This window comes from Narcine bancroftii, chromosome 2, assembly GCF_036971445.1.
Source record: "Narcine bancroftii isolate sNarBan1 chromosome 2, sNarBan1.hap1, whole genome shotgun sequence".
Classification (NCBI taxonomy): domain Eukaryota; kingdom Metazoa; phylum Chordata; class Chondrichthyes; order Torpediniformes; family Narcinidae; genus Narcine; species Narcine bancroftii.
The window spans coordinates 217,369,854-217,391,199 of NC_091470.1; the positions used below are offsets into that span (position 1 = coordinate 217,369,854).

General features: G+C 44.2%; 1 protein-coding gene across 5 annotated transcripts in view; it reads left to right on the forward strand.

The window, feature by feature from the left end:
- The window catches only part of oxr1a (oxidation resistance 1a), a 354,447-nt gene that overhangs the window by 210,206 nt on the left and 122,895 nt on the right, over nt 1-21,346 (forward strand). For 3 of the 5 annotated variants that reach the window (XR_011352015.1, XM_069920289.1, XM_069920290.1), the window contains exons 5-6: nt 4,567-4,764; nt 6,435-6,587. Coding sequence is in view for 4 of the 5 variants with exons in the window: in XM_069920289.1 (XP_069776390.1) it covers nt 4,567-4,764; nt 6,435-6,587 (351 nt within the window). In the remaining variant the exon portion in view is untranslated. The remainder of the gene's footprint in view (nt 1-4,566; nt 4,765-6,434; nt 6,588-21,346) is intronic. The other 2 variants (XM_069920291.1, XM_069920292.1) reach the window with 1 other exon arrangement.

Sequence of the window (21,346 nt, forward strand, 5' to 3'; positions counted from 1 at the left end):
AGGATGTTGGCAAGGCAAGACACCTGCATGAGGCCCATACCCCCTTGAATCTCATCTCAACCACCTGGGAATCCATGTGGTTTTTAATAGGAAGCCCACACACCTGCCTCCACCATTTTGCCAGGCAAATCGTTTCACGTGGCCAGCACCCTCTGAGAGAACAAAAAATTATTGCAGCCACAGTGCTTAGGAGGCTGGTTCAGCTACGATTCGGGTCAGTGCTGACTTTCACAATGTCGATGGTGGGATTTTGGAGATGGCAATGCCACTGAATATCGAAGAGCAAACAATGAAAAGGTAGAGGAACTCAGCGGGGTAGTCAACGTCTTGGGCTGGGACCCTTTATCGAAGAAAGAGTTAAGCACATTCAGAGGGATAAAAGTTGGGAAGCGGCTTTGAGATGATACGATACTGGATAGAAGGTGGGAAAGGTGGAGAGTCATGGAGGGAGAGGTTACCGGGAGGGAGGGTGGGGAAGTTAGAGAGAAAAGTAAGAAGTGGAGCAGTAAAGAAGAGAGGGAAACGGTGGAATCAGTCAGAGGTGGGGGAGTGGGCTGCCCTGGGCTTAAGGCTGTCAAGGAGAAATGTGATGTGTTGTTCCCCCAGTTTACCCTGGGATTGGATGAGGCTGAGGAAAGACGTGTCTGTATGGGAATGCAGGGAATTGAAATAGTTGATGATTGGAAGCTCAGGCTTTGACCCACGGACAGAGCCCAGGAGTTTAACCTGCACGTGGCCCACATGCCTCCAAACCTTCCTCTTCCACATGCCTGGTTAAATGTCCCCTGAATATTGTCATTGTATCTACCTCACCTCTTCCTCTGGTAGCTCAACTCACCTGAAGAAGAGGCCCTCAAGCCCCTTTAAATCTTTCCCCTCTCAGTGAGTTCTAGTTTGATGTGAGGTGTCATATTGGGTTGGTGTCCTCTTGAGAATGATCCAAGATGACAGAACATCTAATATTACACAACATTTCCTTTCCAGACATTAGCATTGCCATGCTCCCCTTACAGTTGGAGAGAAAGAGAGACACTGAGTGCCCGTGGATTCACCTCCAGCGCTCCCGCAGCCACTGTTTGATCCGTTAGATACCATGCATCCACTTGCTGTCAAGGTTTGTTGCAGAATATTGCAGGATATATGCTTCAGGCGAGAAGCTGCTTGTCTTTGTCATGGGAAAGATCCAGTAGCAAGATGTGCATCTTACAATTTAATTGAAAGTCCATATTTGCTGTGGTGGGATCTGGTCTGTTTAGTTCAGACTTTTGAATCGCCATCTGGGTAATTTAACTACCATATTCTCTGCAGCATTGTATAGGAGATAGATACCTTGACAATGGCCTCAGGTCCGAAATATTGTTATATCCCGCTTCACAGCCTGCTGAATTTCTCCATCACTTCTGCACTTTGCACAACAGAGCGATTGCAATCTATTCTGTTTTACCCCGTGGCACAAACATGATGCCTTTTCTGTCCACTGCAGTGCAATTCACAACAGCCACTCTCTCGAGTCCCTGTCAGTTGGCTGCAGCAGGATCATGTTGTATGTCAACAGCACAACTTGTTGGCGTAACGACTCTGCCTGGTTTGATTTGGGCAGAAGGGACGCCCTGCTCACAAGTCACCTTGCCACTGAATATATTTAGGGCAGAGATGAGCAGACATTTAAACTGGAGTTTGAATTCAGCTAACAGGTACATGGAAATTGGGTGGCATGGTTAGTGTAGCAGTTAGCACAATGCCATAACAGCGCCAGCAACCTGTGTTCAAATCTGGCGCTGTGTATAAGGAGTTTGTACGTTCTCCCTTTGTCTGCATGGGTTTCCTCTGGGTGCTCTGGTTTCCTCTCTTTACAAAATCTATACAAAAATGTATAGATTTGTAGGTTAATTGGGTGGTATGTGTTTAAATGTCTGGAATCCACTTCTAATGTGTTGTACCTAAAAAGAAAATAGGAGTAGGCCATTTGGCACTTTGAGCGTGCAAGAGTTGATGGTTATTAGGAGTCAGTGGACACAAGGTGATAGATCAGATGGTATTCTCTTGAATGGTCGAGCAGGCACGAGTCGCTAACTGAATTTTTACTGCACTCACTCCCTCCTGTGGAGGCAAGGACAGCACACTCCAAATGTGGCTTGACCAAAGTTTTATATGGCTGTAACATGACCTGCTGATTCATCTTCCCAACCTACAGAACTGCAAGGAGGGGGGAGATTGGTTTCAATAGCTGCTGAATGATAATCCTAAACACTGCCCCCCCTACCCCCCGCACCTCCCCTTCCCAAGGCCGCGGACTGCCCCCGACTTTACTCCCTGTGCACTCTCAACTGGGAGTGCACAGGGAGTAAAGATCTACAAGTTTGCACTGTTACAGGACAGCTCTCAAACAATGGTGAGACAGAGTACAGGAAGAGTTTGATGGCCATGGGCTCAACATCTCCCTCAACGTCAGTCACATCCCGCACTGTCTGTACGGAGTTTGCACGTTCTCCCCGTGTCTGCGTGGGTTTTCTCCAAGGGCTCCAGTTTCCTCCCACCATTTGAAATGTGGGTCAATTGGAGGTAAATTGGGCGACATGGACACATGGGCCGAAATGGCCCGTTGCCGTGCTGTATGATTTTGGGAAACAGTGAGGTTCACTTCTCAGTGTGGATCAAGTGGAGCTGATGGAGAAAGCACATCAAAGGCACTGTTTTCTCAGTGGCCTCAGGAAATGATTTTTTAGCTGCATCCTGTTCAGATTCACCCCAGAGGCATTGCAGCAACAAAATGTAACGGCTAATTCCTGGGACAAGAGGATTTATAAGAGAGGCTAAATAGTTTGGGTCTGTATTCTTTGGAGTTTAAAAGAATGAGGTATAATCTTACTGAAAAATGTAAGATCTTAGTTGGAATTAAAAGGTGTTCTCACCAGAATCTTGAACCACAGACAAGGGCTAATCGTTTTAAACTGAGGTGGATCACAGTTTCTTATTGCAGAGCTTTGTAATTTCCTGGAATTTCCTGCTCCTTGGAGAACTGAAGGCAAACTCATCAGATGGATATTGCTAATTTTATTTTGGAAAGATTGGGCCATTCAGGGTATGGGGATTGGCGACAAGGAGGAATTAACCACATTCTTGATCTTCGGTCACATGGTGAAAGGAGGGGGGTGGGTTCGCTTTGGGGATCCCCTGGTCGGTTTGCTTTTGGGCCTGGCCAAGTTGGCCTCTCATGGTTCCAGACAGCAAACACTCGAGGGTTTGGCTCAGGTCGTCTGCCCACCCATCTTCCGGGGTTACACCTGTGCCCCTGCGTCTTGAGAGAAGGGGCAAGCATTGTCCTCGGGCATGGTGGGGAATTTCTGGGACTGGCGGGCGTCGGAGGAGCTCGTCCCTTCTGGATCGTGATGACTGATAAAATTTGAACGTGTCAATAGTGTGTTACCCTAGCATGTCCAGTGAGCCCTCTGTTGTTGGTGTGGCTGAACTGCACTGATTTATTTTGATAACTTTCCAATGAGCTTTTGAATTGTTTCACCACATAGTGACCAGAAAATTAGACAATATTATCAGTCACTGCAATTTCTCATAGTGTGTATTGCATAATTGTGACCCCACTGAGAGGTCTATCTGTCACCTGACCATATTCTAGATCCAGTATGGCCTCTCCTTCACTCAGCCTGTTCATGTACTGTGACAGGGATTCTTGGATATACCTGACAAATTCTGCCCCATCCATCCCTTTCATTAAAGAGATGGCAGTTAATAATAGGGAAGTTGAAGTCTCCCAAAGCAGGAACTCTGTTATTTTTGCCACCATTTCAAAATCGATTTACTGATCTGCTCAGCAGATAATCCCTCTTCAATGTCCTCCCTTTCTGCAACTTTGAATCTATCCCTGATGAGTAATGCTCTTGCTCCCCACCTCCCCACCCCTACCCAACCCCCACCCCCACCTTTGACCTCCCTTCCTATCCATTTTGAAACACCTGTCCTTGCATCAGCCAAAGTTCCTATAATGGCTACAACATCGTAATTCCACATACTGATCCATGCTCAAAGTTCATCTACCTTATTCCTAATTCTTCTTGCATTGAAGTAAACATATTTCAATCCTTCCAACTAACTACATCTATGCTCCCTCCACTTCCTGTCTTTCCTCACAATCTCATTTCATCAACCTTTCCACCATCTGCTCTGTTTTCTGCCCTAACATTCTGGCTCCCATTCCCCTGTCAAACTAGTGTAAACACGCCCCATCATCTCCAACAAACCTCTCCGCAGGGATACTAGACCGCTTCCTTTTCGTCCATATTGTACCTTCCCCAGAAGAGACCCAGGAACCTGAAACTCTGTTCCCTGCACTAATTATACAGCCAAATATTCATCTGCTATATCATCCTATTTTTACCCTCTCTGGTATGTGGCATAGGTAGCAATCTTAAGACTACTCCCCTTGATGGCCTGTGGTTTAGCTTCGTACCGAGCTCCCTGTATTCTCTCCAGAGCCTCATCCTTTTTCCTACCTATTTCGTTGATTCCTATATGTGCCATGACGTTTGGCTGCTTATCCTCCCTTTTCAGGTACCCTGGACCCGATCTGAGATGTTCCTGACACTGGCGCCGGGGAGGCAACAAACCGTCCAGAGATCTCTTTCATGTCCATGGAATCTCCTCTCTGCTCCTCTGACCATCACACCACTATCCTTTTCTTCCCCCTTCCCTTCTGAGCCACAGGGCCAGGCTCAGTGCCAGAGACCCAGTCACTGTGGATTTGCTCTGGTAGGTTGTTTCCCCCCCCCTCCCCCCAAACCCCAACAGTATCCAAAGTGATTATTGAGAGGAATGATCCCAGGGTTTCCCTGCACTACCAACTTGCTTGCTTTTGCTTTCCTTCGCCTGACAGCCTCAGTGTGACTGCCTCTCTATAGCTCTTGTATATGAACTCTTCATTCTCCCGGAGGGGCTGAAGGTCATCGAGCTGCATCTCAAGTTCCCTAACTAGGTCAGTAAGGAGAGGCAATGAACCTTGTGCAGATGTAGTTATCAGGGAGATGGCAAGTCTCCCAGAATCCCCACCTCTCACAAGATGTACACTCCCCTAACCCTTCTCACTATTCCACATCAGTACTAACGTAAGGTCAAAGAATAAACAATGGTAAAGTCTCACCAGAAATTGACCTTAGTCGCTGCGTCTTCCCGCCAAAGCCTCAACTTAACACTCTAACTCTAACCCAGTCACATAATGGCCACTCCCACGATGGCGGCTCCGCTTATACCCCCATCTTATTCAACTGTCCTGTCCTCGCACAGTCCCACTCCAACCCTCATTGAAACTTCAATCCCATTGAAATTTTATTTGAGGAAGGTTGGTCAAAAAAATTTGTATTATTTTAGATAATTTAGTTCAGAGTTAGTGATTTATTCTAATTGTGTGCAGTTCTTTACTCCACATGACTACCCTGGAGAGGGTGCAGAAGAGATTCACAAGGATGTTGGCCAGGTGGGAGTGTCTCTGTTATGAGGAGAGGCTGGACAGACTGGGTTTTGTTTTCCTTGGAGGCTGAGAGTGGCAGGAGTGGGGAGATCTTGATAGTTGCACAAAATTATGAGAGGCAAAGATGATCAGAAACCTCTGCTCACAGCAGAGCCATACAAGACCAGAGGCTGATAGTGAGCACCAAAGGTTTTAGTGAAAATGTTAGGATTTAGAAGTAAATTAATATAACCTTAACTTGAATTATTTAAACAAGACAAAATAATATTTGGTAATTTTGAGAACAAAACATGCTTGTTTTTATTCAGTCTATTGTTTCATATATAAGTTTTGCCTCTGTTAGTTTGATACCTAAATAAAGATGAATTCATTCCTTTCCCTTCTGGACAGATGCCTTACTTGGGAAGTTTCAGATATTTCAGTTGTTGAATAAAATAGCTTGAAAGTTGCATGTAAATATTGTGGAATTCTTTACTTCTCCTTCCACCTCTTCCCTTCCCCCTCTCATCCATCTTTCCCTTCTTCTCCAGCCCCTTCTCTAACTTCCTCCACTTCTCTCCATCTCTCCCTCTCATCCCCTCCACCTCCTTCTTCCCCTCTCCATCTCCCTCACCCCCTCCACCTCCTTCTCCTCACCATCTCCCTCTCATCCTCCTCTCCATCTTCTCTCGCCCCCACCACCCCCTTTTCCTCTCCGTCTCCTCATTTCTACTCACCCTCCCCAACTCCCTCCCCCACTACACCTCCTCACCCTCTGCACTGCAGCTCCCCCACTACACCTCCTCACCCTCCCCATAGCACCTCCTCTCTCCCTCCCCACCTCCTCCTTCTCCCCTCTGCCATCTTACCATTTTGGGCCATTTTCATTCGAATTAGTGGACATTTCGATGTGTGTATTGAATATCTGTCTGCTCGCAGGATTATTTGTAACTTAGTGAAGCTTGCGTGATTTCAGGATGTGGAAAATGTTCAACACAGAGAGTCGAGAGGGTCACCAACACCCAGCTGCATTCGGCCTGCAAGAGTGGTGTCGTCCACTTCGGAGGAAGAGGAAGCCTTTACAGAGAAGTTTCTGAAAATTACGTGCAGATACATAACTCATGACAAGGTAATTATTAACTTTTAATTTGAATTTATGGTGACTTTTAGCACTCCTGAAGCCAAATGAACTGTACTTTAGGAGGCATAATTCTGTTACACATTGTTGGGCCTGTGGGGGAAGAAAAGTCTAAATCCTGACTCTTGCTTTGAAACACTCAGTTAATGCTGACGAAAATGTGAAATGTGTTTGAAAATAGTTCAGGTGAGGCCTAGTTGTAATGTAGGGATGTGTTTGAGCACCTTTGGTCTCCCTACTGCTGAGCAGCCAATAGATAATCAGCAACTTAAGGAACAATCAGGGCACTGTTCTGTCCCATTGTAGATTCTATCACATACAATCCTCAGATATATAGTGCTAAGAGCTATTCATATGTATGGCATCTATCATTCGTTATGCGAAGTACTCCCATCCATAGTAGGAAGGATATAGATTTAATTTTTTTTGCTTAATTTAGAGGAGCAGCAAGGTAACAAGCCCTTATAGTCCATGAGTCTGCGCCACACAACTACACCCATGTGAACATTTAACCTGCAAGTCCTGTACATCGTTGAAATGAGGGAGGAAACCCACATAGGCACGGGGAGAAGGTACAAACTCTTTACAGACAATGCCAGATTAGAACCCAGGTCGCTGGCACTCTAGACCAGAGCATAAGATAGGGAGCCGAAGTAGGCTGTTTGGCCCATTGATTCTGCTTCGCCATTCCATCATAAACTGATCATTTTCCCACTCAGCCCCACTTCCCAGCCTTCTCCCCATAACCCTGTCGATTCAGATGCCCATCAATCTCTGCCTTAAATACGCCCGACGACCTGGCTTCCACAGCCCCCCATGGAAACAAATTCCATTCTCTGGCTAAAGAAATTTCTTTGCTTCTCTGTTTTTGAATGGGCTCACTTCAATCTTGACTCCTTTACCATGGGAAACGTTTGCCATATCTACTCTGTCCAGACCTTTCAGCATTCGATATGTTTCTATGAGGTCACCTATTCTTCTGAACTCCAAGGTGTCCAGTGCAAGAGCACTGTCAAACGTTCTTCATTGGCAAATACCTTTATTCTAGGTATCATTCTTGTAAAAGGGAGGCAAGGTTGGCACAGCGGTTAGAGCGATGCCTTTACAGTGCCAACGATCAGGACTAGGGTTCCAATCTTCGTTGTCTGTAAAGAGTTTGTACATTCTCGCCATGTCTGTGTGGGTTTCCTTGGGGGCTCCAGTTTCCCCCCACCGTTTGAAACATATTGGGGGTTGTAGGTTAAATGGTTGTAAATTGGGCGGCACGGACTCGTGGGCCGAAATGGCTTGTTTCCGTGCTGCATGTCTACATGTTTAAAAAAAAAATCTTTTCTGAACCCTCTCTAATGCCAGCATAAATAAGGAGGCCATCTTTTACCATGTACTCTACCACTGCCTTCTAAATCTTAAGCAACCATACTCTTACATCCTATTCCTATGGAGATGAATGCAAACATTGAATTCGCCTTCTTCATCACCGACAGAACCTGGAGGTTAATGTTTGTGATATCCTGCACAAGGACTCCCAAGTCCCTTTGGAATTCCAGAAATAAGGGTGGCACAGTTGGCATAGTGGTTAGCGCAATGCCTTTACAGCGTCAGCGATTGGAACTGGACCTGGGCTAGAATCACGCGCTGTCTGTAAGGAGTTTGTACTTTCTCCCTGTATCTGCGTGGGTTTTCCCCAGGAACTCCGGTTTCCTCCCACCCTTCAAAAATGTACAGAGTTGTAGGTTAATGGGATGTAAATTGGGTGGCATGGATTCATAGGGCGGAATCGGCCTGTTACATTTAAGCTTAAATGCTACACTGACTGTGTGTGATGTTGCCTGGATTGACACATGATTTGAGGTGGGGGAAAATTAGACTGTTGTGGACTAGCTTTCCAAAGGTTGGTGCATTGTGGACTGAAGGGTCTGAGCTCTGCTGCAGTTCTCTGTTTCCTGTGTATCAAGTTGTAGATCCATGGTCAACCTCTGGGTCTACTGGACTTGTTGGCATCAGCAATAATAATCAGTATTTCCTCTTTACAACTGGGCAAAGGACTCTGCCTACTGAATACTGCTCGGTAGGTCCTGCAAGGTTAATTGGTCTAGTGGTGGTAAACAGATTAACTGAGCAGACAGTAACCCAAACAATTGGGCTAGCCATCCAGGGACACAAGTTAAGATGTCCCCTGAGCCTTGAAATTTGGAAATGGTCATTTTGTGATCACTTTTTCCAAAAGACTTTCCTACCATCAGACAAAGGAGCAGGAATAGAATATTTAGCCCATCAAGTCTGCCCTGCCATTCAATCATGAGCTAATTCATTTTCCCACTCAGCTCCAATGCCCGGCTATCTCCCCACAACTGGTGATGCCCTGGCTAATCAAGAACTTAACAATCTCTGTCTTAAATACACCCAATGACCCGGCCTCCACAACCGCCTGTGGCAACAAATTCCATAGACTCGCCACCCTCTGGCTAAAGAAATTCCTCCACATCTCTGTTCTAAATATTCTTGAAGTTATACCTCTTGTCCCAAACTCTCCCACCATGAGAAACAACCTTCCCTCATCTACTCTGTCCATGTCATTCAACATTTCAATATGTTTCAGTGAGATCCCCTTTCATTCTCCTAAATTCCAACAAGTGCAGGCTATGAACTGTCAAATGTTCCTCATATGATAACCCTTTCATTCCTGGAATCATCCTTGTGAATCTCCTCTGAAGCCTCTCTAACATTAGCACATTCTTTCTTAAATGAGGTGCCCAAAACTGCTTACAATACTCTCACCAACTATAATGATGTAATGTATTATGCTGACTGCTTGCTATTGGCTATGACTGTAGATTGGCTCCACCCTACTGGTGTAATGGATGGTGCAACTTATCCCACGGGTCAGTAGAGGTGGCTTCTTCTGTTAATAAAATTGATATGCCATAAGCAAGGACCAAACTTATATCATTTATAGGCTTTTATTAACAGAAGAAGCCACCTCTACTGACCCGTGAGATAAGTTGCACCATCTGTTATACCAGTAGGGAAGAGCCAATCTACAGTCATAGCCAATAGCAAGCAGTCAGCATAATACATGACATCACTACACCAATATCTTATAAAGCCTCAACATCACATCCCTGCTCTTATATTCGATTCCTCTTGAAATGAATGCCAGCATTGCATTCACCTTCTTCCCCACTGACTCAACCTACAAGTTTACCCTCAGGCCATCCCGCACAGGGATTCCCAGGTCCCTTTGCTATCCCGCACAGGGATTCCCAGGTCCCTTTGCTATCCCGCACAGGGATTCCCAGGTCCCTTTGCTATCCCGCACAGGGATTCCCAGGTCCCTTTGCTATCCCGGCAGGGATTCCCAGGTCCCTTTGCTATCCCGCGCAGGGATTCCCAGGTCCCTTTGCATCTGGAAATTTTCAATTTTCTCCAGTTGTGAGTGAGGAAACAGGTTTGGTAGGCCTCAGAGGCAAGGACTCTAAACACAGTTTTGATGTAGGGAAGGATTTTATTTACAGAAGGCAAGTGTGGGAAAATGGCAACTGATGCAGAGCGCACACATACACATACACACACTGAACTGGCACATACAATGATCAGGGAGAAATCACTATGATGCCCCGTCACCCCTTGACTCAGTGCAGGCACGGCTCTATACACAAGGGACACTAATTAAACACTCCCAACCCTTTTCACAGTGCACATCTTACCAACAGTTTCTCCAGCACCCTTCCACATTTCTAGGCCTGGAGTGAAGCAGGGTGGTCCCATGCTGGCAAAGAGAGAGAACAAAGCACCTTTATAATGCTGGAGGGACAAGCCCGGGTCATTTACTGGGGGCCAATAGCTCAGTGGCAGGAGGGTTAATCTAATTACAACAGCCAATGGCCCAAGGCCAAGTACAGACAGGATGGAGAATGGAGTCCAGGTAATTTACATGAGTCCAACAGCTAGGTGTGCACTAATGGGTGGGGCGGAACCAAACCTTGATTGGCAGGTGGTGTGTCCTCTGACTAGGTAGGGGGCAGTGCTGTCACATGACAGGCACAACCCTTCCCAATACATCTCCCAATTTAGAAAATGGACTCCCTGTTTATTTCTTCTACCAATGTGCATGACCGTACACTTTCTGACATTATATTTCATTTGCCACTTCTTTGCCCATTCTCCTAATCTGTCTAAGTCCATCTGCAGCTGTTCCCTCAACACCACATGGTCCCTGTTTCCTGACCGCTACCTGGTCCTCCACCTTCCTTCAGAAGATCCTCGAACTTGGCCACAAAGCCATTTATTCCATAATCTAAATATGTGATAGATAACACAAAAAGAGGCAGACCCAATGTCCTGTGAAAAACCACTAGCAATTGGTGACAAACCAGAATACGATGCCTGCATTCCGACTCTCTACCTCACGCCAATCATCAAATGTTGTATCCCCGCTCGGTGCGCGGTTGATATGGCAGTTAGTGCAATGCCTTTACAACACCTTCGATCGGGACTGCAGTTTGAATCCTGCGCTGTCCGTGAGGAGTTTGCACATCCTCCCCATGTCTGCGAGGGTTTTTCCCGGGGACTCTGGTTTCCTCCAACTGTTCAAAACATACTAGAGAGGTCAATTGGGTGTAAATTGGGCAGCTTAGACTTGTGGGCCTATTACCATGCTGTCTAAATCTAAATAAAATAAATACTAGTAAGTTTCCTATTATATCACATGCTCTTTTCTTGTTGAGTAGCCTCATGTGTGGCAATTTGTCAAATACTCTGTGGCCTCATCCTTGACAATCAACTCCAACGTCTTCCCAACCACTGACGTCAAGCTAAACAGTCTATAATTTCCTTTCTGGGTGACATTTGCGATTTCCCAGTCCTCTGGGAGCAGGCCAGAATCTATTAATTCCTGAAAGATTATTTCCAATGCTTCCACAATCTCTACCACTATTTCTTTCAGGACCCGGGGTATTATAATTAATTATTCCTTTTTCATTGGATAGTAAGAGATTCAAATACTTTTTTTTCCTTTTTCGTTCGATAACATAGGGTAGAAAAAAATGTTTCTTAAGTACTCTTTTAATTCATTGATCACAATCTCACTGCTACTCTGCATTACCCAATCAATACGTACCCTTGGGTTTCATTGTTTGGTAGAACAGGGTATTTTTTTAAAATAAAAATAGAAAATGCTAGACTTTGCAGGTCAGGGAGCATGTTTCAAAAAGTGAGAGGTTAAAATGTGTTAATATTCAGAGAAACCTCATAGGAGATATAACATTACAGTACAGGCCCTTCAGCCCACGATGTTGTGCTGGCCAACATAAACCCACTCAAGAACCTAAACCTTCCCCAATTCACGCCCACAATCCCCTATTTTACCCCTGACATCCCCCTGAAGTTTTTTCCCACCCCTCACCTAATGCAGATGTCTTCTGCTATTTGTTACAGTTGCCCTGTGAGAAAGGTGATGACTGTCCACCAAATCTATGCCTCAAATATCTTGTAGACCTCCATTAAGTCACCTCCCATCCTTCTTCAGTCCAAAGAGAAAAAGCTTTAACTCGGTTCACCTTACTTCATAACAACATGTTCTCCAATCCAGGCCACATTCTAGTAAATCTCTGCACCCTCTCCAAAATTTCCACATCCTTTCTACAATGAGGCAACCAGAACTGAATACAAGATTCCATGTGTGGTCAATCCAGAGTTTTATAGAGCTACAACATTACCTCACAACTATTGAACTTTTGGGCAGTGTCTGATTTTTCATTAATACTGACTGGTGCACGGAAGCTGGAGTTATGTCGACCTCCTTCCTGCTCTACTGTCTTAGAGCAAATCTCGATTAAATGCAGATGCTTCTATCTATCCCGAGTGCTCTCATCAGTGATTCTCACCGGAGTTGATATCCCTCCCCATGTCGATTACAAACTTCCCTTGTGGTGTTGCATGATTTGGTCAGTAAACAAGAGATGACCCATTATGATGCACTACAAATCTTATTCGGAGACTTTAACCAGAAATTTCTGCCCAACTACTACCAGCATGTAACCTGATGTGTCCAGCACAGTTGATCATTGCTACACCAAGATAAGGCCGACCCACTCTTTCCCAAGACCACATTTTGGCAAATGGGATTATCTGGCTGTCCTCCTTCTGCCTTCATGCAAACAATACCTAGAAAATAGAGGCTCCAGGTATTAGGACAGCTAGAAGGTGGTTGCAGGAGGCTGATGAATGATTACAGGACTTCCTTGAGTCAGCAGATTGGGCGATGTTCAAGGACTCAGCTGAGGATCTGAAAGATCAGACTTTATCAAAGCAGCTGTAGACATGCGTGTGTCCACCAAATCGTTCAGGGTTTTTTCCCAACCAGAAGCTCTGGATGAATAATGAAATCCGGAACCTGCTCAGAGCCAGATCACAGACATCTAAGTCCAGAGATCCGGATAACAGCAGGAAGAGCAGGTGTGACCTACAGAGAGCCATCTCCTGGGTGAAGTGGACTTTCCGAACAAAAATGGAAACCATGGTTGAGTATTAAATATTTGTGCTGACCGACGCCAATGTATTCATGGATACCTTCCACAGCTCAGCCCGACTGGGCGTGGTACCCACCTGTTTCAAACAGGTGTCAATTGTTCCGGTACCCAAGAAGAGTGTGGTAATCTTCCTAAATGACTCATATCAACAGTGTTGAAGTGTTTTGAAAGGCTGGTGTTAAAGCATATCAGCTTCTGCCTGAGTGGTGACATGGATCCATTCCAATTTGCCTATTGTAGCAACAGATCTACAGTTGATGCCAACTTATTGGCTCTACACAAAGCCCTGGAACACCTGGACAGCAAAGATGCGGTCATCAGGATGCTCTTTATCAACTTCACTTTAGAATTTAACACAATCATCCCCTCAAAATTGATCAGCAAACTCCAAAAGCTGGGGGCTTAACACCCCGGATCCTGGATTTCCTCACCTCCAGATCAAATCAGGAAGGATTAGTAAGAACACCTCCTGCACAATCTCCATCAGTACCAGAGCACCCCAGGGCGATGCACTTACCTGCCTGCTTAACTCACTTTACACCTATGAATGTGTGACTTGGTACAACAACACTATTCACTAGTGATACCACGGTAGTGGGTTGTATAAAAAGGGGCGATGAGACAGCATACAGATTGAAAACTTGGCTGAATGGTGCACCAACAACAACCTCACACTCATTATCACCAGAATTAAAGAGCTGATTGTTAACTTCAGGAAGGGGAAAACCAGAAGTGTATGATTCAGTGATCATTGAGGGAATAAGAGATAGAAAGTGTGCTTGTGAGTCACTATCTTGGAGGATCTTTCCTGGCCCCAACACACTAATGGTATCGTGAAGAAAGCACATCAGTGCCTCTACTTCCTCAGGAGTTTATGGAGGTTTGATATGGTATAGGAAAGAAACCCTGGTAAATTTCTAAAGATGTGTGGTGGAAAGTGTGTTGACCGGCTGCATCACGGTCTGGTATGGGGACACCAATACCCCTGAACTTAAAGACCTGAAAAATGAAGTGGACACAGCCCAGGACATCACAGGCAAAACCTTCTACACCATCGAGAACATCTACAGGGAAAACTGCCATCAGAGAGCAGCAGCAGCAATCTTCAAGGATCCACACTACCCAGGACATGTTCTGCTCTCGATGCTACCATCAGGAAAGAGGTCTAGGTGTCACAAGACTCACACCACCAAGTTCAGGAACAGCTGCTACCCTTGGACCATCAGACTCCTCAACAACAAAACCAATCAGGGACTCATTTAAGGACTGTTACTTGTTCACTTGTTGATTGATTTTCTTTGTTCTCTCTGTATTGCACAGTCAGTTTGTTTACATTTCTTTGTTTACATGTGTACGTTGTGTACAATTTTTTTTGCACTACCAATAAGTGGTAATTCTGCTTCGCCCACAGGTAAAAGAATCTCAGGGTTGTATGTGATGTCGTGTCTGTATTCTTATAATAAATCTGAAATCTAACCAATAAAGGCCAGCATATCATAGGCCTTCTTAACTACCCTATCAGAGTCATGCATTTGGACCACAAGTCCCTCTGTTCTTCCACAATGTTAAGTATCCTACCATTAATCATGTACTCTGCCTTCAAGATTGACCTTCCAAAATCCATCACCACTTCACACTTAACCAGATTGAACTCCATCTGGCACATTCCCACCAAACTCTTCATCCTACCTATATTCCTGTTGAGACCTACTACAACCTTTGACACTATCCACAACACCTCCAACCTTCATGTAATGTGCAAACATACTGACCCGTCCCTCTACTGTTCATCCAGATAATTTATAAAACTGTAGAGAGCAAGGGTCCCAGAACAGATCCTTGTGGAACTTCGCCTGTCATTAATGTTCAGGCCTGCTTTCTGCAGGCATGCCAAATCTGAATCCACAGAGCCAAGGTTCCATGATTTTCTGACTGAGTCTTTCATGGGAGACTTGTCAAATACCTTACTATTCAATTCATCTACCACCATATCATTATCAATTTCTTTTGTCACCTCTTCAAAAAAACTCAATTAGGCTCGTGAGACAAACCAGCCCCTCACAAAACCATGGGACTATCCCTGAGAAAATTATAGTTCGCTAAATGCTCATAAATCCTGTCCATAAGAATTCTCTCCAGTATTTTGCCCATCACTAACACAAGACTCACTGATCTATAATTCCCAGGATTCTCCTCATTATCTTTTTTTTAAAACAAGGGGACTATATTTGCGATTCTCCAATCCTCCAGTACCTACCGTGTGGCCAACAAAGGCCCAAAGATCATTGTGCAGGTACAATCAGAAATTATGAAGGGAAATGATGTTTGGGTTATATTTGGGAATGAGTGTCAGTACAAATGTAAATGTGTGTACCCTTAATTTTTAGTTAATCAGAGACCACACCTGAAATATTGTGTTAGGTGTAGACCAGTGGTTTTCAACCTTATTTTTTCCACTCACATACCACTTTAAGTAATCTCTATACCATAGATGCTCTGTGATTAGTAAGGGATTATTTAAGATGGTACGTGAGTGGGAAGAAAAAGTTTGAAAACCACTGTTCTGATCCTACCTCATTGACATGTTATGTGCAAGGTTTCATAACTCCAGAGGAAATGGGCCAATGACAATTTTTCTCAAGCAAAATATTTTAGTAACAATGGGGCCTAGAGCAGTGATTCTCAACCTTTTTCTCCCACCCATGTAACACCTTAATCAATCCCTTACTAATCATAGAGCACCTATGGCATTGGGATTACTTTTGGTGGTATGTGAGTGGAAAGAAAAAGGTTGAAAACCTCTGGTCTAGACTATATACTCAGATAAGCAACTTGGTCAGCATAGACTAGTTGGGCCAAAGGGTCTATTTTGTGCTGCCTCTCTCTTCATACATAAGGAAGTGAATATTTGTGGGAGAGCTATTGGAGTGAAGAATTCATTCATTTTTGGGAAGTGTCCTACAGGGAGCGATAAATAGACTGACCCTACTTGTTTTTGAATTTAAAATAAGGAGAGATGATTTATTCGAAATATCTGAATATCTTTAGTGGCTTAATAGGCTGTCCAGAACCAGAGCCCAAACAAATTATTCCTCTTTCAATTTCTAATTCCCTTCAGTTCCAACATGCCCATTCATGGGCACTCTTAGATCAGCTTAGTCCATATTCCCATCTAAAAGAGAATGAACAGAGAAATAACATAATCCTATAATGTGGAAATTGGGACAGATAGGCAGGAGTGTATCACTAAAAACACAAATCCTAAAGAAATTCAGCTGGTCTCACAGTGTTCATCAGAAGGATATTTCGGGCCTGATTCCTTCTTCGAGGTTTGAGTAAAAAGCAGGTGGTGTCTAAAGTAAAAGTCTGAGCAGGGAAGAACAGCCAGTAGGAAGAGCACAGACCAACGGACATAAGGTGTAAATTGGATAAGGATGGAACGTGTTCGCAAATCTATAGTGACCCCTTGAATTTCCAGTTCGGCATGAAACAAACTGGGAATGATCTTGATACGAATTTCACTCCAGATGGTCATTTTCAAATTATGCCACAATTTCTGGGTCAGGATGCGAGTGAGTCAAATATTTGGGGATGAATGGTCTGGATTTGGAGATACAGTATGACACAGACCTGTGGGGTTGAGCATTCTCCACATGGAGCTCTCAATCACAATCCATGTCCTTCTCCCTGCTAAACACTGATGCAAAATGCTAGTTTAGTACTTCCCCCACTTCCTCTGATGCCAAGCATAAATGTAATCTTTTGTCATATCTTTCAGGTCATATTATTAATCTCTGTAATTTCTTTTGAAGTTTTATTTTTGAGATTCAGCACGGTAACAGGCCCTTACAGTCCATAGCCTTGTGCCATACAAATACAAAAGGCCTTGGGATTTTCTGCTCATCAGGGACATTTTCTGGCCCTTTTTGGCCTTCCTAATGTACTACTAGAGCTGTTTCCTGCAATCTGTATACATTCCTCCAGGGCCTTGTCTGATTGTCAGCTCCTAAATGTTACATTAAACCATGGAACACTACAGCACAGAAACAGGCCATTCATTCCTTCTAGTCTGTGCCATGCAATTATTCTTTCTTTTTTGTCTTTTTCAATCTTTTTATTAAACATATTATGTAAACAATACATGAGGAGAATAAAATACAGAATTTAACAGAAACATCAATATTTTACAATACACAATACAACGTAGAACATTATAACAGAACAATATTATCCCTTTTTCCTCATTTTAGAATATTCAAAAAAGAGAAAAAAAAATTGATGTTAAAAACCCATCTAACCTACCAAACTAAACATAAAAGACTGGACAGCCTAAAATGAGAGTTCTCCATAACTGATCAATACAAACCATTTATCCGGTCTTTACCAATTTAAAAAAAAACAACAAAAATCCAAAACAGTCTGGAAGGTAAAGTCAAAATACAAATGAACGCCCCTCACATCCTGGAACTTGAGTCACACTGATATAAGCACGTACGTGTACTCTGGTCTGCACCGAAAGAGAAGGACCCGCAACACCATCTTCTGCCTTGCTGTCCACGCGTGAAAAGCGGGGCCGGTTCACCGCTGCAATAATGTGGAGTGCCACAGTCCTAGACTATAATGCTAATATTAATTGATATTTTACCGTTATGAGCAAATTGCTTATAAAGTAATTCATGTGATTTTCATTTTTCATCTTAATAATATTAATTAACAATTAATAATGAAAATGGGAAACTGTTATTTAGAGCATTTTTTACCAGTTGTATATTATGTATACATTTTGATATTTCCTTCTGTTATGTCAATGCAACATGTATATGAAATTATTGTATTGAACTCAATAAAATATTCTAAAAAGAAAGAAATTGCAAGACTCCCAATAGAAATATTTGTATCATTGCTAGTATCATGTGAGGTGCTGGAAAACGGAAGATTAGCTAATCTTATGCCTTTGTTTGTGGAAGGCTGCAAGGAAAAGCCAGGGATTAAAGGCCAGTAAGCTTAAAGTTAGTGGAGAATAAGCTATAGCAAAGAATTCTGAGAGATGGATTGAGAATACCATTGGAAAAGCAAGGGCTGTCTAGTAGACATCTTGGCTTTGTGCACAAGATACCCTGCCTCATGAATTTGATTTATTTTGAAAAGGTGACCAGAAATATGGATTAGGCCAGGACGGTGGATGATGTTCCATATGGTAGACCTGTCCACAAGTGATCAGGGAGATCTAACTGATTGAATAGAGAATTGACTTGATAGGGGGTGAAAGATAGTGGTAGGGGAGGGTTTTTACTCAGACTGGAGACCAAGACAGGTGCTGTGCTACAGGAATCTGTGTCAACTCAACCCTGGTCAAACTCAAACCCTGTCCATTGTTCTTCATCATTTATAATCTGGATGAGAAAGTAAGGGGCACAGTTAAAAGATTTGGGATGACACTCAAGTAAATGGTGCATTGGACTATGAGGAAGGCCATCCAAGTCTGCAATAGGATTACTGAGTCCATGGCTAGAGAAGTGGCAGATGGAGTTTAACTCTGGCCAGTGTGAGATGTTACACTCTGGTAAGTCAAACCATGGAAGGCCATGTACATAGTTCCATGAAAGTGGTGACACAGGTATCAGGGAGATGAAGGCAGCATTTGGCACACTTCTTGGGGCATTGAGTACAAGTGTTGGGTTGTAATGTTATGGCTGCAAGAGAAGCTGTTAAGGCCACTTTTGGAGTATTATGTGCAGTCCCGGTTGTCCTGCTGTGGGATACAACAGAGGATGTTACTGGAACAGGAGGGCTTGAGATATGAAGAGAGGACAAATAGGCTGAGACTTTTCTCCTTGGAGAATATCATAAATGCCATCGTGACATTTGTTTTTCCCCCAAGGGAAGAGAATCTACAGCTGGAGGGAAGAGGTTTAAGGTGAGGAGGGAGAAAAGGAACATGAAGGATAAGATTTTCCTTCACGGTGATGCAAACACGATTCAAGATTCCTTTCTTGTCATGTAATAAGAGAGTAATGTTACACAAAATTGTATTTAGTCTGCCATGAGGCAGACAAAGATTTGCCATCAGCAGAAATTGCCAGGCCCCTCTTACAGTCAGAGAAAGAGGAGGAAAAGAGAGTCACCGTGTATCCGAGGATTCACCTTCAGTATTTCTGCAGCCACATTGGCTCCAGTCCCAACTATCAGCAACCCGAGCCTCAGATCCAAACCTCCGACACAATTAGGAACCCTTCGACGTCCTTGGCACCCTCTCGGATCCCGGTTTCAATTTCTGGTACCCATTCAGCCAGTCGAGCCAGTCTCCAGCAGTCCGCAGTATGGTGTGAATCCTTCGACTGCACCCTCCAGCAGCCCACAGTCTGCCTGCATGGGTTCCTCACCCCAAATGTGTTCCTCAGCCGCAGAGCCCCTTACTGGTCCTCTGCGGTGGTCTCTGTCCCATGGGCCATCTCCTCTGCTTCTCCTTCTCATACCTGGATGGGGGTGGGTGGGGGGGAGTTTTCTGGTCTCCTGCTTCCCTGGAGTCTGCAACCCCTCATGGCTGCTGTCAATCATAGGTGCTGCCATCTTGGGTCCAGGCCCCCGCGGTTGTAGGATTTTAAATAAAACTACCATTGTTTCCTTCAACAGGCTGTTTACAGCCTGTACAGAGCTGACGGCAGTTGGACCGGGCGGTTGAATCCTGCTTGGAGCCCTGTGTTTCCTATCCCTATTCTCCACAGCTTCCCTCCTGTGGCAGCACGTGCCATTACAGTAACTCTGGCAGCACCGCCATACGTGGCTCGAAACAGCAGGGGAATTGGTAGAGATGGAACACAATTACAACCTTTCTTTGAAAGGTGTATGGATTTGGACAGGTGTATGGATAGCAGAGCATCGGAGGGATATGGGTCAAGCACAGGCAAATGGAACTCGGATAGATGGGCAAGTTGATGAGTAGAGAACTATTGGTCCAGAAAACCTGTTTCCATACTCTGCGACTCCACAACTCAACTGGGTCCAGGTGCATCCATGGAGGGAAATGGACCCTTGATGTCTTGTGTTGAGATCCTGCTTCAGTACTGAGGAGTACTAGAGAGAGCCGATGCTGCATTGGGTGGTGGGGAGGGGCTGGGGGAAGTGGGTTATGGGTAGTTTGGAGGTTGTTTCCATCAAGACCTCCACTTTAATTAGATCAGAGAAGGCCTCGGGGAATTGGCGAGCGTGTGTTGGATCTGGAACAGCTGGGAGGGAGAGGAATAAAAGTGGGTACTTTGAGGTGGGATGGAGATTGGAATAGCTGCTGGCTGTGAATGCCTATTTTTGTCTGAAAAAATCCCACTCTGCCAAGTAAAAATAAAAGTCAAATGTGACTTTCCAAGTTTTCAGCAAGGTCAATTGATTAGAAAGCAGAATACACAGCTTTTACCAGCTTTCTGTTGAGATTTATCTTGTTTGATTGCCTCCATGGTATGTCATGTCTAGAGAAAAGATATTTACCTGTAGCCTGTGACATTTCTGTTGCCATTATACCGTACAGAGGTCTACTCTGCTCAGGCTGTGTCAGGCTCAATCTTGCTAACAGAGAATTCCTGAGTGTTGATTAAACACAATTTCTGCGTGTTTCCTTCATACTTTGTGACCACTTGTGTTCCACTTGACAAAAAAAATACTGCAAATATGTTGCCTTCGTACTTCTGCTTCAGATGAAAAAGCTCCATCGTAAGTGGTTCGAACGACTTTGTTACAGTGATGACCCGGCTATGAATCTGAAAGGATTCAGATTCATTACAGATTCAGAGTACGTACTCCCCGTGGGTTTCCTCCCAGGCCTACGAGAATTGTAGGCTAATTGGTCACATGGGTGTATTTGGGCAGCGGGGACTTGTGGGTTGATAGGGCCTGTTATTGAGTTGTTTGTCTAAATTAAGAAAAATTAAAAATACAAAGTGAATCTTACCTAAAAATTAAAAACACAATGCTGGAGAAACTCAGCAGGTCAAACAGTGTCCTTTATATAGCAAAGATAAAGATACATAACCAACATTTCGGGCTTGAGCCCTTCATCAAGGTATGAATCTTAGCTAATCAGCTCTTCCCCAACTGAAATGAATGTCCGTAAGACATAGGAGCAGAAATAGGCTATTCAGCCCACTGAGTCTGCCCCAACATTTTATCATGAGCTGATATATTTACCCACTCAGTCCCACTGCCCGGCCTTCTCCTCATAACCTTTGA